The sequence below is a fragment of the Syngnathus leptorhynchus genome, chromosome 14 (genome assembly GCF_054491065.1).
Source record: "Syngnathus leptorhynchus isolate UIUO chromosome 14, UIUO_Slep, whole genome shotgun sequence".
NCBI lineage: Eukaryota > Metazoa > Chordata > Actinopteri > Syngnathiformes > Syngnathidae > Syngnathus > Syngnathus leptorhynchus.
The window spans coordinates 9,982,065-9,996,296 of record NC_141208.1 but is presented as its reverse complement, the minus strand read 5'-3'; the positions used below and the strand labels follow the sequence as shown (position 1 = coordinate 9,996,296).

The window sequence follows — 14,232 nt, the reverse complement described above, 5'->3', positions numbered from 1 at the left end:
TTGGGGCGGTGGGGAGGGGGGGGGGGGGTATTGGATGGAGGAAAAGGGTGGGGTGGCACTCTCTTTTGAAGGGAGGGATAGTCGGGTGTGTGCGTGCATGTGTGTTTGGGGACCCGCGCAGTGAGGACTGAACATTGAGATTTATTTCAGAATACTAATGTGGCTTTGATCTCGTCTGCTTAAGAAACACCCTGCTGGGACGATGGGACTGCTGGGCACACATACACCTCTCTCTCTCTCTTTCGCTCTTTCGCTCTTTTGCTCTCGCTCTCTCTTGCTCATTCTCTCTCTCTCTCTCTCTCTCTCTCTCTCTCTCTCTCTCTCTCTCTCTCTCTCTCTCTCTCTTTCTCGCTCGCACGCTCTCTCTTTCTCTTTCTTTCTCTTTCTTTCTCTTTCTCTCTCTCTCTCTCTCTCTCTCTTTTGCTCTCGCTCATTCTCTCTCTCTCTCTCTCTCTCTCTCTCTCTCTCTCTCTCTCTCACTAATTCATGTACACAATATATACAGCCTACCTATGATCCCAGAACAGCACTCATATGCATACACGCCCTCAATGGCTCACATAAACACACTCCGAGGCATCTAATCTACTTTAACTATCCTCAAATCCTTAGAGATCCAATTACAAAGATAGAGGGGTATTTGTTTTTCCCGGTGCTCCCTAAAAGACTCATTAAATTTTCATGTAGCGCTAAAATTATGTGATACATCACAAATGTCTTTTCATTTTCATAATTTAATGGGAATGTGTTTAAATTGTGCCTTCTGTTATTGTTTAAATCAGATACAGTCATCAAAGGTTCTTACCTTTCTTGCTTTTTTTGGCATCATTCCAGTCACAGTGATGACAAGGATCCAGTTTATCGGGATGTGACAATCAATCAAAGACCAACCTTAGCTTAAACGCTTGCAATTCAAATTTGTACCCAGGAGGAATGAAAGATGGCGGCTCGGTGGCGCACTGGGTAGCACATCCGCCTCACATTTAGGAGGGTGCTGGTTCGATTCCACCTCCGGCCCTCCCTGTGTGGAGTTTGCATGTTCACCCCGAGCCATCGTGAGTTTTCTCCGAGCACTCCGGTTTCCTCCCACATCCCAAAAACATGCTTGGTAGGCCGATTGAGCACTATTGATCAATTGAGCACAAATTGCCCCTAGGTGTGAGTGCGGATGGTTGTTTGTCTCTGTGTGCCCCGCGATTGGCTGGCAACCAGTTCAGGGTGTCCCCCGCCTGCTGCCCGATGACGGCTGGGATAGGCTCCAGCACGCCTGCAACCCCCATGGGGACAAAGCAGTTTAGAAAATGGATGGATGGATGGTTGGATGGATGGATCGATGGATGGAATGAAAGATTTCCAGGCCCATTTTTACCTTACATATCTGTCTGATCACTTACTACCTTGAAAAAGGGACTGCAGATTACAACAAGTGCTAGCAGTTGGCTAAATTCATTGCCCTTACTTCTGTGTGAATACAACTGCGTGAACACACTGGAACACACACAAAAACAAATTCCCCTCTCGTGTCCCTGACCTCTTCATAGCTCATACACTCCCGAGCTCAGGAAGAATAGATAATAATTTACTGGAAGAATAGTTTAGGCTATTTCGCATTAGCCTGACAAGCCAGGCTCAATGCTAAGGAAATTGCTTAGATCTGACAAATGATCAAAATATGTGCAACATGGAATTTCTGTGCTGTCTCCCTTTCGGGTGATTTTAGGTTGGATAGACGCATTCAAAGCTTTGCAAGAAATTGACTTGCAGATTAAGAAACACTTGGACCTGGCCTGAGCTGATCACAGAATTGTCCCGTATCCAGAGGGAAACAGACTAAAATGGAACACTTGAAAGACGCCCTGCTTCCCATTGGTCGGGAATTCTCGTTTCTTCATGTGTTTAAGAAACAACATACTTGAACAGTGTTATGAAAAATATGATTTATAATCGCGCCACAAATACGATATGTATGCGACATTGAAGAACCTGCAAGGCCAAACTGTTCACGTGCTTACTGGATGAAATGATTCTTACATGACCACCAGCCTTTATTCTACCATTGTTTTGTTTTTGAACACAAGTAGTGTGTTTTACCTCCTGTTTGTCACTCCTGAATGGTGCAGGTTGACCTGCGCATCTTATACAATTCAACATAATAATCGTGATTTAGTTTGAGATCATTGCTTTTGTATACAAAACGGTGCTGTGAATTGTGTTTTCATAGTAAAAAGGTGGTCAACAGTGCCGTCTACCGACGAGATGCGTGACTGCAGGTGAGGGGGCGGAGCTTATTTTCTTTTTCCGCGTACACTTAGCAAATTTGATTTGATTTTTGATTCGAACAAAATGGAAGGCAGATTGCGGGAAGAATTCCTTGTTGTGCGTCTCAACGACAGAGAATACAAAAATTGGCTCAAGGCAGGATGTTGTCTGTATATTCTTAAAGAAATTCTGCATGTATTCGCCGATGAGCAGATGCAAGGTTTTCATCAAGATTTGCTCGGTGTGGCTCCTTCTCTCCGTCAACAATGCCAACGATCATGCCGCGGAGGGGACATTAAGGTGTCAAAACACTTTCTGTTTTCTTTTGGGACTTTTAACGCTGTCCAAGACAACATTGTTGTCTTCACTTTTTGGTTCTTTTATCACAAACAGGTTATTTGAGGTTGTATTACCTGACATTACCTGACGTGTTTCGGCATGAACTTCCGCCTTCATCAGAGTCGGATGCCGAAACATGTCAGGTAATACAACCTGAAATACCCTGTTTGTGATAAAAGAACCAAAAAGTGATTGAAAAAAGGAAACAGAATGAACTTAGTCCAACTAAGATTGTTGTCTTGTTTTCAATAGACTTGGCAAATGTACTCCGACTAGTAGCGCACGCACTATGGCTTGCTATTGATTGAAATCCACATGATGAATGTAGTTACTTTTACCATTGAAATGATGTCAACCACTTGTGCAGCTTTCCAAGGCATGTAGCCCGTGTTTACAGTGGAGGTCTGAGATTCTCAAGCACCACAGACAACCTCATTCCGATCTCAACTGGAACAACTGCATTCCTTCTGCGTGGAGGACACGCCACTGGGAGTTGGCTAAGGTACATCATCTAAAACGATTTATTGTCCCTTTTGCTATTTCCTGGAAGCACATATTTTGATTTTGTAACTGCTCTTTTAACACGCCACTGGGAGTTGGCTAAGGTACATCATCTAAAACGATTTATTGTCCCTTTTGCTATTTCCTGGAAGCACATATTTTGATTTTGTAACTGCTCTTTTACCACATGTTGCTCTCCTACATATAAATAGTATTCTAATTCTTTTGCCATATAATTTCTCTCCAGGCTTACATGCCAAGAGGTCAGGGCCATGTGAATGCAGCAGATCAGTGTGATCCTTCTGCTCTGCTCAACCTCATCAACTTCTGTGACTGCTTTGCCTCTGTAAACTCGGCTGAAAATTCATTTCATGTGAGAGAGGTCAGCATCCGGAATATGCCAGTTTATAAATTGCACTTGGATTATGAAACCCAATGTAAAGTGCCGCTCTAAAATGATACATTCTTGCGTGATCTATTATTATTATTATTTTTTCATTTATGTGCAAAACTGGAGCCACGTAGTGCACACAGATTAATGTTGTGAAAGTTGCTTGATACTGTCTCAACAATTGTTTGTGTTGTGTATTGCAGCTGATCAGATGCAGGAATCATCTCATGCATTCTGCGAACCAACGTGTATCGGATGCATGGATGGAAAAGTTCAAGCTTGCACTGCAACATTTTATGCGTCTGTTCAGCAACGTACCCGGAATGCAATTGGCTGAAAACAGGATCACTCAGGTGAGCGTGTTTGCGTTTGGGCAGCAATTTAACGAGTGTTACACTCTGCACCTAACAACGTTGTGTTTCAGATGCTGGCTGTTGACTTGTCAATATCTTTTACTGACGCTGTGGACTATAGTGACGAGGAAGATGCTACTGATTCTGTGATTGTTGTAACCCCTGAATCATCTTTGACTGACGCTGTGCACTATAGTGTCAAGGAAGAAGCTACTGATCCTGTGTTTGTTGTAACCCCTGAATTAATTGCTAAATGGGAGGCTGACTTGTTACGAGAGATACTGCGGGAGTTACGGCAGATGGCTGAAGATGAAACGATGGTGAGAAAAGTCAATCTGAATTCAACATAACTCAATCATGAAAGTTTCATTTCTACTTGGCTTTTGATTTTCGTGTCCTGCAAATGTTTGAAACAACTCCAATTCAGTACTGTGGGTAGTTTGCTCTCCAGAATCCTATTTTCTTCCAAATATTGTGATTTGAATAATCATAGGCGCTCCTATTTCTTTTCCCAGGATTCCAATCAGCTGAAGATGCTGGACAATTTCCTACAGAAAAACAAAGATCTGAATGTGATCTTTTCTCCAGAGCTGCAAGCCATCAGCACGTTGGGGGGTGGACAGAGGAAGAGTTGACAAACTGCTAGGGATGAGAAGACGTCTGATTGGCCGACAATCTCTAAATTGGATTTTGATGTACTTATTCCTAATTGGGAATTGGATAAGCACAGTATGCGCTTGAAAGAACTTGAAGCCCAACAGTCATAGGTTATGAAATGTACTTTAGAAGGATGTAAGGGGTTCCTTTCTTTTTGTTGCTAGCTTTTTTGCTGCACGATACAAAGCATTTCTTAACTAACGCTAAAACCCAAAGCAAAAGATATGCTGGAAAAGTGTTTTTTTGGAAAATGCATTCATTGTAATCAAATGTGGCCAAACATTGGCCCATATAATCCTGGTCATCAGCCAATCACAAGGAAAATATCGACAGACGGGCAAAACAATAGACGATAACATATACATATACCCTGAATTTTTTTTCTCTGATGTAATATGTGCTTGGCGCAATCCAATTTGAGAAACACTGTGCAAGTAGTGCCTGATATTCTTTTCCAAAGTAGTTCAATGATCTCTAGTACAAGAGTTCATCTACAATGTGTATTCGTGTCGTGTTATTGGCGATCAAGTGAAAGTCTGTCACTTGTGTCAAATTACAAACGAGTATCAGGACCCAAAAAAATCTCTACTGACAGTATTATAAAAGAGACATCGCTGCTTTAAATCATTTTGACTCATAATATCTCAGCATCACCGACCGCTTGACCTTGGAAATACAGTAATCCCTCCTACTTCGCGGGGGTTACGTTCCAGACCCACCCGCGAAATGGGAATTTCCGCGAAATAGAAACTAGATTTTTTTGAGCTATTCTTGGAAGATATTCTATTTTTATCGCTGACATCAACCAGCTCGCTGCTAGGGGACTTTCATATCAATGGACTGTGCGCTCCGCATTCATGCCTTAGCGACGAGACTAACAGTGTATTGCTATGTCCAGATGAAGGCCACTGCCGGTGGAGAGTGTTATATCTTTACTATTTTCCAGGTTCTGATGTAGCAAGCATGGTTCGGACAACGACGTGATGGATACTGCTTTATTCCTTTCATCACAGTCAGTTCACTGGCCGTACATCGCAACACTGAACGTCCCCGAAGCTCCCCCTCCCACATCCGGGGTTTTCCCACTACGGAACATGAGTTAGTCCAAAATATACAACAGAGAGAACGCCCTGAAGTCACATGTGACGATAAAGTATACTGTACTGACTCTTTAATTTATTCATTTCAAAACAAGAAAACGACTTTTAAACATAAGCTATCATTATTAAAGGAAAATGAAGAAACTCAAGTGGCCGCGAAACCTCGTGAAATGATGAAATTTCTGCGATAAAATATTTAATTTATTTTTGAAAACCCGCGATACAGCGAAGCCGCGATAGTTGAAGCCGCGAAGTAGGAGGGATTACTGTACTGTATTGTCATTTCAAATTCCTGGTCTGACAACAGAATCTAAGAAAATATGCCATTTATTATGACAGAAGGACATTTGACTTTGTGACGCTCCTAATTTATCTGACAGTGTCAGTGTTGTCTCTGTTTGCCAAGATGTCACTTTGATTATTTACCCCTCTGGGCATATCAAGTTGCAGTTTCTCCTTCATTGCCCGCCAATATGTCACTAGTTCCTCTCTTTGTAGTCGTTTTAGGTTTCGTTCTAATAAGGTGGTTAGCATTTCTAGTATAATTATATTTCCAGACTGAAGACAAGCCTGTCTAAACAGTGGGAGTTTCCTTTTAAAAATGTTATTGAATTTAAAATCCAAAAGTATTCCATGAAATGAAGCTGAAAAATTAGGACTGTCATGATGATTGTTTCATTCATGTCATGAACATGACTTTAATGACTTTTCTCTGCATCCTCCACCACTGTAATCTCCTCCTCATACTTCACAGATGGCGCAGGATGATAAAACTGTCAAAAAGATTGGAATGAAGGAAAAAACAACAGTTATTTTCTTGATTATTGTACAGTGTGTGAACAAGTCTAGCCAGATAGCCTTACATTGAATGCGTTGTTTTCCTCCAGGAAATATTTGTACTTTAATGGGGGACGAGGAATTGTGGGATACAGAACCTGTGCCACCCTAAAAAAACAGAGTTGTGCGTGTGTTGCCTGCGTTACGTGCATTGTCAAACAAAAGAAGTGAGAAAAACAATCAAGCACGTCCGCCTCACAGTTAGGAGGGTGCAGGTTCGATTGTGGGGACAGAATATGGATGGATTTTTAAACCAAGACAGTACCTGTGATTGCGGACCAACAACAGCAGAGTCAGAAGGATCATAGGTATTCCGAGTGCGATTGTAATGATTATCGTGGTGTTGAATGTGTAAAAAGACCTTTGTATTGCTGTAAAAAAAAAAAAAAAGTTAACTGTACTCTGAACTGAGCTAATTACACTTAGTAGAATGGAAAGCTAGAAAATATGTTGCAACTTCAAAATCAGATACCACTAAGGTTGTATAGTTTTGGAAAAGTGTTCAGAATCCAATACACCTCAAATAAAATCAGAACATGACCCCTTTAGATGCAGAATGACTTGATACTTACTGATAGTGTCACTCCAGTCGCTCCATAATTGCGACCCGAAACAAGCCGACGTTTTCCTGGTTCTGACTCTCACACTGTAGGTGGAAGATGGATTGGCATTTGCCATCCTATGTGACAGCTCGCAACATTGGATTTGGTTTTGTTCCTGTTCACCAATTTAAACATACAGTATAGTGTGTATTTGATGTCGGCAATAATATTTAGAGTACAGTATAATTGACCTGGTTGCCCACAGCCAACTGGTATTCAAAGCACAAGGGGCGGTAGTTAGCACGTCCGCGGGGCTTGTCCCAGGTCACCACTAGGTCTTTATCTTTGACTGAAGCGGTAATGTTTCCAGGTGGAGGTAAGACCTCTGTCAAAACAATGAAAAAATCAAAAGTTTTATCCAGGAACTACTCAAAAAGCAATGTAATTAGTACCCAGTTAACAGTTTTGTGATTACAGTCATCCCTCGCTACATCGCGGTTCAATTATCGCGGCTTCATTACATTGCAGATTCGCAGAATTATATGCGATAAACGAGGTATTACTGTATTGTATTTAGCACCGATTTTTTTGAATAAAACAAATTTGTCATAATTCCCTAAATCCTATCTTTTTGGAATTGTTTTAAAAAGGCCGAATTGAAAGACATTGTCTCTTACCCATCATTTCAGTGTTGTACACATAGCTGTAGACGCCCCATGTATGGTGCAGGGACACATTGAATTGAATGATCACATACAACCACTCGTATTCCTTCAGAGCAATGCACGTTGATCCAGAATGTTGGTCTGATATAAGATTGAGGGGCTGAACTGTGCTGTTATCATCACAAATGCTGCAAGGAAAATCAGAGGAGTCAACCATTCAGTAAAGTGCAAATAATAGAAATACAAACCTGATATAAACAGAAAGTTGAGCCTCCTTATGTAAAGTGGGGAAGGTCCACGAGCAGTTGAGTAGATTTGTTGGATAAAGGAAGCAGTTAAAGTTATCATTCTCGTCAATATCCATAAAGTTAGGCTCGTGCGATGAGGAACTCAACAGTTGGAGCTGGAGGAGGAGGGGGGGGGGGGCGAGCAAATATAAGCAACTTGGATTCGCACAGAATAGAAACTTGGAAGCTGAAGTGTTTCATACATTGTAGATGTGTTTTTCATCGTGACAGACTTCCACGTTGGTGCTCTCCGCTGAAAAGGAATACGTATGCAGTACATCAGATGAACTTTCCAATTTTGGATTTCCACCTCGGGGGGGATGACTCTTTAAATTCTTGTCACTTTCCTCTGTCATTGTGTGCGTGCGAGAGTCTGTTTGTGTGTGCGCGCGTGCATGACTGTGCATATTTTGTGAGCGTTTTGCGAGTGATCAAACATTGCCTACCACTTTGAAAGGCCCACTGAATCAGCAGACAGCAGCAAACTAGTGGATGAAGCGGATACACCTTCATTGCCAACCTGCAAATGCACACATGCAAACAAACATGGGTCAGGGGCCGGGAGGTTTTTTTCCCTTATCCACAGGAGGCAGCCGTCAGCAAAGTGGCGAAGGACCACAGGTGTGGCTGATCCCAACTGGTGTGGCCGATCCCCACTGGTGTGGCCGATCCCCACTGGTGTGGCCGATCCCCACTGGTGTGGCTGATCCCCAGTGGTGTGGCTGATCCCCACTGCTGTGGCTGATCCCCACTGCTGTGGCTGATCCCCACTGGTTTGGCCGATCCCCACTGGTTTGGCCGATCCCCACTGGTGTGGCCGATCCCCACTGGTGTGGCCGATCCCCACTGGTGTGGCCGATCCCCACTGGTGTGGCCGATCCCCACTGGTGTGGCTGGCTGATCAGGCGTGCTGCCGACAACTCGTCGCCTGTGTAATCTCCTCTACGGCTGTTCCTCTAGCTAGCCTACTGGTCTACGCTGCTTCTCCCGAGTCTCCGGTGTAGCCGTTGGCTCTTCGCCTTGTTTCCTGCGAACTCTGACTCTTTGTTGTTGCTTTCCAGCTCTTGGAGCCCCCCTCCAGGGACTTCCAACCGGATCCACTGTGCTCGGACCGAACCGCTGACGTTCTACCATGACAGCTCCAATTGCGCACTCCTGGCTCGGAGCCTCCAGCGCTATTGCTACCTCCCTCCCTTCAATAGAACTTCCACATCCATCTGGGACTCCTGAGTTGGTTGGTTTCTGTATGTGGGTCAAACAATGGCTAAAACCATGACAAAACAGAAGCAAGCAAAGAAAAAGAATAGCTGTTCATAAGACTCAAGACATCCTGTTATTAGCCAATGCCAAATACTTTCCTGTCTTTTCAAACTTCCTCTTTGTAAGCCTTGTTCAGTTTTGTCATTATTCATTTGACTTAACTCCTCAAGCAGTGATAAGGAGGTATGGTAAATATCCCTTATTTCCATTTTAAAGGTGAAAATATAAAGAGAAGTGAAGAAAAAGTCCTTACCTCCCGCTTTTTGATCTTCCTTTGCTCTCTGAAGACGATGACACATTTCTGTGGAAAGAAGAAGTATGTCACAAGCCGTTCGTTCATGAGCTTCAGGAAATCGACCGTTTCTTCAACATTTTTACAAGCACACTATTTGAAAAAATGAACCATGCGAACATGTGAACTAAACACGTGATAAAATTCCCGTTCAACTTTTATTTAGACTAACTTGTATCCATCATCTTATTCCGGATTGATGATTGAGATTATATGGGTTGCCGTGTCAAATGGGTTCATTCCAAATTGGCGTGCCCACTTACACGCAGCTTTACGGCACTCGATCCGCGGTTGCCGTGACAACTGTGGACAACAACTCGTCTGAAACATAAGAGGGTTGACAGTGGAGAAGCCCAAAATAAATACCTGCCCACAATGTTGACCACAATTTGTGTGTCGTAACAATCACCCAGTTTACCCCAGCGGCGTTTGATATTTTCCACCACGGGTGGAAAGTCTGTTTTCAACACAGGACGATCGATCATGGAGGCGCCCGATGAGGTGGAAAGTCCTTACCCCTTGGAGGAGACCAAGCGAGCCAAGGATGATGCTGAGATGGTGGTCTCCGAAGAAGCCATCACCTTCCTGTCCCTCATTGGTGAGCTCTAGTTTATACAAAAGATCTGCACACGCCTGAGAGTACGACCACCTGTTTTTGGCGCCTGTAGTATTGAAGCACTCCAACCACGACCGGACACGGCTAGATTTAGAATGAGATTTCAAATAACCAAAGTATAATAAAATAAAATAAAATAACGAATGGAAATTCAATAGCAATTCTTGCGCACTGTAATGTCAAATTTCCCATCCCAGCCATCCGATCAAATGAATCGGCATTTTTTGCATGACTTTAATGATATCGCTTTCTTGTATTGTTGACGAAAATAGAAAAGTGATTTGGTTCAAATGAAATTGCGTATTAAACTGAAATAACTATTCTTAAACAAGTGTATGGACATTGTTCTTGAAGACATCATGATGATATTTTGGTCAAGCTTGTCATCCTTTTGTTTTTGCTGTGTTTTAAATGTAAAGTTAGCATCTTATCTTTGCCAGAGCCTGTGGAGCTGTCAAAATGTGTGTTTGCGGACTCTCTGGTGACCATGTCAGAAGGGGGTCGAGACATCGGGAGGTTCTGCGTGTCAGTGGAGTTTGCCCGCAGAGCCCATCAACCGTGTATGCTGGTTCATGCTCAAAGCCAGGGGGCCATTGACAACTCCCCGTGTGGAACCACGGTGACAGGTGAACCCATTTCTTCAAACAAATAAATGTGGCAGACTGAATAACTAACCGTGGACACATAAGCATCTTCATGTGTTTTTCTCTTCCATGTTAGCCTACCTAACCGCTGACCTCGAGGTGCTGGAGGAGGACCACCACGAGTATGTCAAGGCAAGTCACTGAGTGTGTTACGGCGTACCTCCTGTAGAATACTTTGAAAGACTTGCATCTCTTTTTAGCTTGATGACCACATCTTGGACAAGCGCTGTCACATGGTGCAACGTGATGGACATATGAGCATTGATCAAGTCACCACTGATGGAAAGGTGAGTTACAACCTAAATGCCACCAAGGGAAAAATGTTATTCAGAAGGTGTCTGTCCTCCAGATGATGTACGTGTTATATTGGCTTTTTGTAAAGTGTTGATGATTGCTATCATTTTGACATGTCATGCTATTCAGAGGTGGATTCAGTCAGGTAAATCCCAACTAAAGGCCCAATAACCAAAGGCATAACATGTCCAGGGCAATAAAATAACTCAAGTTATAGTCCACTGTAAGGACTTTGTGTACTGTATTTTTGTCTATTTTATTGCCCTGGACATGTTATGCAATTGTTCTTTATATTCAAGATTCAAGAAGAATGTTTGAGCGTGCCAAACAAGGAAGTTGACTTGGTTACATCACACATCATATTGCAGGAGGTCCTCCATTGTGCATTTTATGGCTGATGACTTTTCAAAAAATACCGTATGTGTTTTTCCAGGAGGTGACAAGAGACAGCGTTTCATATTCCATGGAATCCCTCAGAGGCCTTGTAACGGAGGGTTCCAACTTCTTGCTCACGCGTCTTATTGTGTTGAGGAAGAAAGTCCCGGAGCATATGAATTTCATCTCCTTTGACCACAAATTACGCATCAGATGCACGACTTTTGTGAGTGATTACAAAACTTGGGTTGTGAAAGTTGGGGCTGTAGCCAACAATTACAAAAGCACATGTTGTTAACACTTTATTCTCTCTGCCGATAGTCAGCATCTGTTTGATCATCTTATTGTTGGCTCGCCAACTCCAAGAGAGCGAAAGAGAAAGACCACAAACGGAGATGTTGAGACATGTTCCAAAGTTCCATCAATTCTCCTTTGTGCCCACTAGGGGTCGCTCTTTCACAAATGACTCGAGGCCCCTCTGCCTCTTCAAATCTGTTGTTCTTTCTCCCTGTTCTCCCTGTAATCCCGCTTCCTCCCACATTCAAGGCATGAATGTTAAGCAAATTCAAGTGAGTTTTTTTTTTCCCATTGAGATCTTATGTTTGTGTTTGATCAGCGAGGATTAGAAGAGGAACAGATGGAGATTGAGGGGGAGACTATGGAGGTCTTTGGAGTGGAGAGAATTGTTCATTCTGCGGATGAAAGCCCTACGACATGGCATTGTTACTTTTTACCTGATGGGTAAGATTCATTGCATCAATGCGGAATCAAATCTTGAATGAGATCTGAAGGAGATCATTGTTTCTTTAGGCATCTTGCTAGCAGATTCCAGGTGGGCTCTCCAGTTGTGATGAAATTACTGCACTTTCCATCACAGAAAGAGGAAGGTAATCACACCTATATTGCACAGAGTGTACTCATTCTATCGATCACACAATGGGCTGTCTTTTAAGTATGTTTTGTTTTCTAATAGCTTATCACAAAATGTCCCTGGTGTGGGAAGAAGATGTACAAATGCGTTCAAAGTTCTTGGACAGAAAGGTAAGGAAACAATGTCAGAATGTCCAAAAATATATGTTGTTAGATTACTGTATGGCCCCGACTCTCACTATCAAAATGTATGTATTGTTTCAAAAGGGTCATTTCTATTTTTCCAACTCTTATCTCGAGACTTCATATTGTGACAGTTGTGGGTGTATATTTTGGATAGGCCTCGGTAATTCTTCCAAATGAATTTGAACATTGTTCTGCGTTTTATAGGAGGAGCTGAAGGCTGATCATGCGTCATACTTAAAAGCACATCCAGAAATCCGTGCGCTCGTTTCTGACTTCCTACAATATTTACTACTCAAGAAACCAAATGATGTTTTCCGGTTTGCCAGAGAATACTTCCTCCCCTTTACCTCGGACACAAGCCAAGATAGCTGATCACGCTGGAATCTCACATTCTCACAATAACATTTGTATAACTGCTGTTCACTTATCATCATTGGCTACCTTTATTTTATTTGAGTGACGTAAGGCATTAGTGTGTGATTTTAAAGAAAGTGTTTCTCAGATATTTTGTCATTGTTAAAGCTGCAGCACATAACTATTTTATATTTTTCATTAAAATGATCCACACTGGGAATAAGTCTACGTCTTTATTGACGATGGCGTTATTTAAGTACTACACGTTATGTCCACACAAAGTAGTTACAGTAATCTCTCGCTACTTGGCGCTTTACTTATTGCGGCCTGGCTCGATCACGGATTTTTTTGAAACAAATATTGCAGATAGGTTTTGTACATCTTTGCCATGGCCGGTGAGGACCTGTGTGAAGCTGGCCCCCCACCCCACGCAAAATTGAAGGAAAATAGTCTGTTTCGTTTGGGCTGGTTTGTACCGTAAACAATTTCGTTTGTGCAGCAGCGATTTTCGAGTTATAAAAGATTATTTTATTGGTCATCCAGAGTTCACCCAGCCCCCCCCCCCCCATCTGCTCAAAATGAACCAAAATGGTACCGTTCGTTTGTGCTTCGTTTGTGCTGATTGGTCGTTTGTGAAGATTGACGAATGAGAGACAGACAGCTTTGCCGCTATGCCATTGCCAGCTGACACACGTTCTGCCAACATCCATCCATCCATCCATCCATCCATCCATCCATTTTCTGAAGCGCTTTCTCCCCACGGGGGTCGCGGGCGTGCTGGAGCCTATCCCAGCCGTCATCGGGCAGTAGGCGGGGGACACCCTGAACCGGTTGCCAGCCAATCGCAGGGGCACACAGAGACCAACAACCATCCACGGATGTGCTCGCGCTGGGCCGCAGGGGGCGCGTCAGTCGGCCAGCACACAAGAGCAGAGAGGAGCCAGACACGTTTACATTTCAAAAAGTTTCAAAAAAGTCTTGTGTGTGTATTGTAACATTATACTCACTCATTTTAATGTTCTCATTTATTTGAATAAATAATGTTTTTGCGAGTCAGTTTGACTTTTAAATTTTTACAAAAGTGTTTAAAAATACAAAAATTATTTAAAAAAAACAATAAAGTGTACAATAAAGGTTCATAAATGTCTTGTTGAATGTTGTATATATTTACTCTTATTTATTTTCTTTATTTCCCTATTTATTTCAATAAATAATGTTTATGAAAATCAGTTTGACTTTAAAATGTTTACTAAAGTGTTTAAGAATACAAAAAAACATTTAAAAGCACAATATACAAAAATACAATAAAAGTTTATAAAAGTCTTTTATGGATAATGTAACAATATATTTTCTCTACATCGCGGATTTTCATCTATCGCGGGTGGTCCTGGAACCAATTGTCCGCGATAA

The 14,232-nt window shown here is 42.4% G+C and overlaps 3 protein-coding genes across 6 annotated transcripts; 2 read left to right on the top strand and 1 right to left on the bottom strand.

Annotated features, from left to right (window-relative positions):
- The first annotated feature begins 2,300 nt into the window (after window positions 1-2,300).
- LOC147046592 (uncharacterized protein CXorf38 homolog) lies at window positions 2,301-6,604 on the top strand. 3 transcript variants are annotated; one of them, XM_085930327.1, is made up of 7 exons: window positions 2,301-2,559; window positions 2,966-3,100; window positions 3,347-3,481; window positions 3,694-3,843; window positions 3,915-3,966; window positions 4,042-4,163; window positions 4,359-6,604. In XM_085930327.1, exons 1-7 carry the CDS (start codon window positions 2,344-2,346, stop codon window positions 4,476-4,478), a joined length of 930 nt encoding a protein of 309 aa, XP_085786453.1. In that variant the 5' UTR covers window positions 2,301-2,343; the 3' UTR covers window positions 4,479-6,604. The 3 variants fall into 3 exon arrangements, with proteins under 3 accessions (XP_085786453.1, XP_085786452.1, XP_085786451.1); XM_085930326.1 differs by having other exon boundaries at window positions 2,302-2,559; window positions 3,347-3,472; window positions 3,915-4,163; XM_085930325.1 differs by having other exon boundaries at window positions 2,304-2,559; window positions 3,915-4,163.
- LOC147046591 (interleukin-5 receptor subunit alpha-like) lies at window positions 6,270-9,762 on the bottom strand. Of its 2 annotated transcripts, none has more exons than XM_085930329.1 (11): window positions 9,747-9,762; window positions 9,445-9,492; window positions 8,378-8,451; window positions 8,135-8,184; window positions 7,893-8,047; window positions 7,657-7,832; window positions 7,231-7,364; window positions 7,010-7,154; window positions 6,703-6,808; window positions 6,464-6,545; window positions 6,270-6,373 (listed from the first exon to the last, which is right to left on the bottom strand). In XM_085930329.1, the coding sequence occupies exons 3-11, from the start codon at window positions 8,442-8,444 to the stop codon at window positions 6,299-6,301; spliced, it is 990 nt and encodes a 329-aa protein (XP_085786455.1). In that variant the 5' UTR covers window positions 8,445-8,451; window positions 9,445-9,492; window positions 9,747-9,762; the 3' UTR covers window positions 6,270-6,298. The 2 variants fall into 2 exon arrangements, with proteins under 2 accessions (XP_085786455.1, XP_085786454.1); XM_085930328.1 differs by lacking the exon at window positions 9,747-9,762 and adding an exon at window positions 9,656-9,719.
- A 4-nt stretch (window positions 9,763-9,766) lies between these two features.
- catip (ciliogenesis associated TTC17 interacting protein) lies at window positions 9,767-13,763 on the top strand. The gene is made up of 9 exons (XM_085930324.1): window positions 9,767-10,081; window positions 10,540-10,725; window positions 10,820-10,875; window positions 10,944-11,030; window positions 11,471-11,638; window positions 12,029-12,153; window positions 12,223-12,299; window positions 12,386-12,453; window positions 12,673-13,763. Exons 1-9 carry the CDS (start codon window positions 9,967-9,969, stop codon window positions 12,838-12,840), a joined length of 1,050 nt encoding a protein of 349 aa, XP_085786450.1. The 5' UTR covers window positions 9,767-9,966; the 3' UTR covers window positions 12,841-13,763.
- Window positions 13,764-14,232: the final 469 nt, after the last annotated feature.

Coding starts and splice junctions, on each gene's coding strand:
- LOC147046592 (XM_085930325.1), top strand. CDS start 2,344: ATGGAAGGCAGATTGCGGGAAGAATTCCTTGTTGTGCGTCTCAACGAC. Junction 3,482..3,693: donor ATTCATTTCATGTGAGAGAG/GTCAGCATCCGG, acceptor TGTGTATTGCAG/CTGATCAGATGCAGGAATCA. Junction 3,844..3,914: donor CTGAAAACAGGATCACTCAG/GTGAGCGTGTTT, acceptor GTTGTGTTTCAG/ATGCTGGCTGTTGACTTGTC.
- LOC147046591 (XM_085930329.1), bottom strand. CDS start 8,444: ATGAAGGTGTATCCGCTTCATCCACTAGTTTGCTGCTGTCTGCTGATT. Junction 8,185..8,377: donor TCAGTGGGCCTTTCAAAGTG/GTAGGCAATGTT, acceptor ATTCCTTTTCAG/CGGAGAGCACCAACGTGGAA. Junction 6,546..6,702: donor TTGTTGGTCCGCAATCACAG/GTACTGTCTTGG, acceptor CTGTTTTTTTAG/GGTGGCACAGGTTCTGTATC.
- catip (XM_085930324.1), top strand. CDS start 9,967: ATGGAGGCGCCCGATGAGGTGGAAAGTCCTTACCCCTTGGAGGAGACC. Junction 11,639..12,028: donor GCATCAGATGCACGACTTTT/GTGAGTGATTAC, acceptor GTGTTTGATCAG/CGAGGATTAGAAGAGGAACA. Junction 12,300..12,385: donor TCCATCACAGAAAGAGGAAG/GTAATCACACCT, acceptor GTTTTCTAATAG/CTTATCACAAAATGTCCCTG.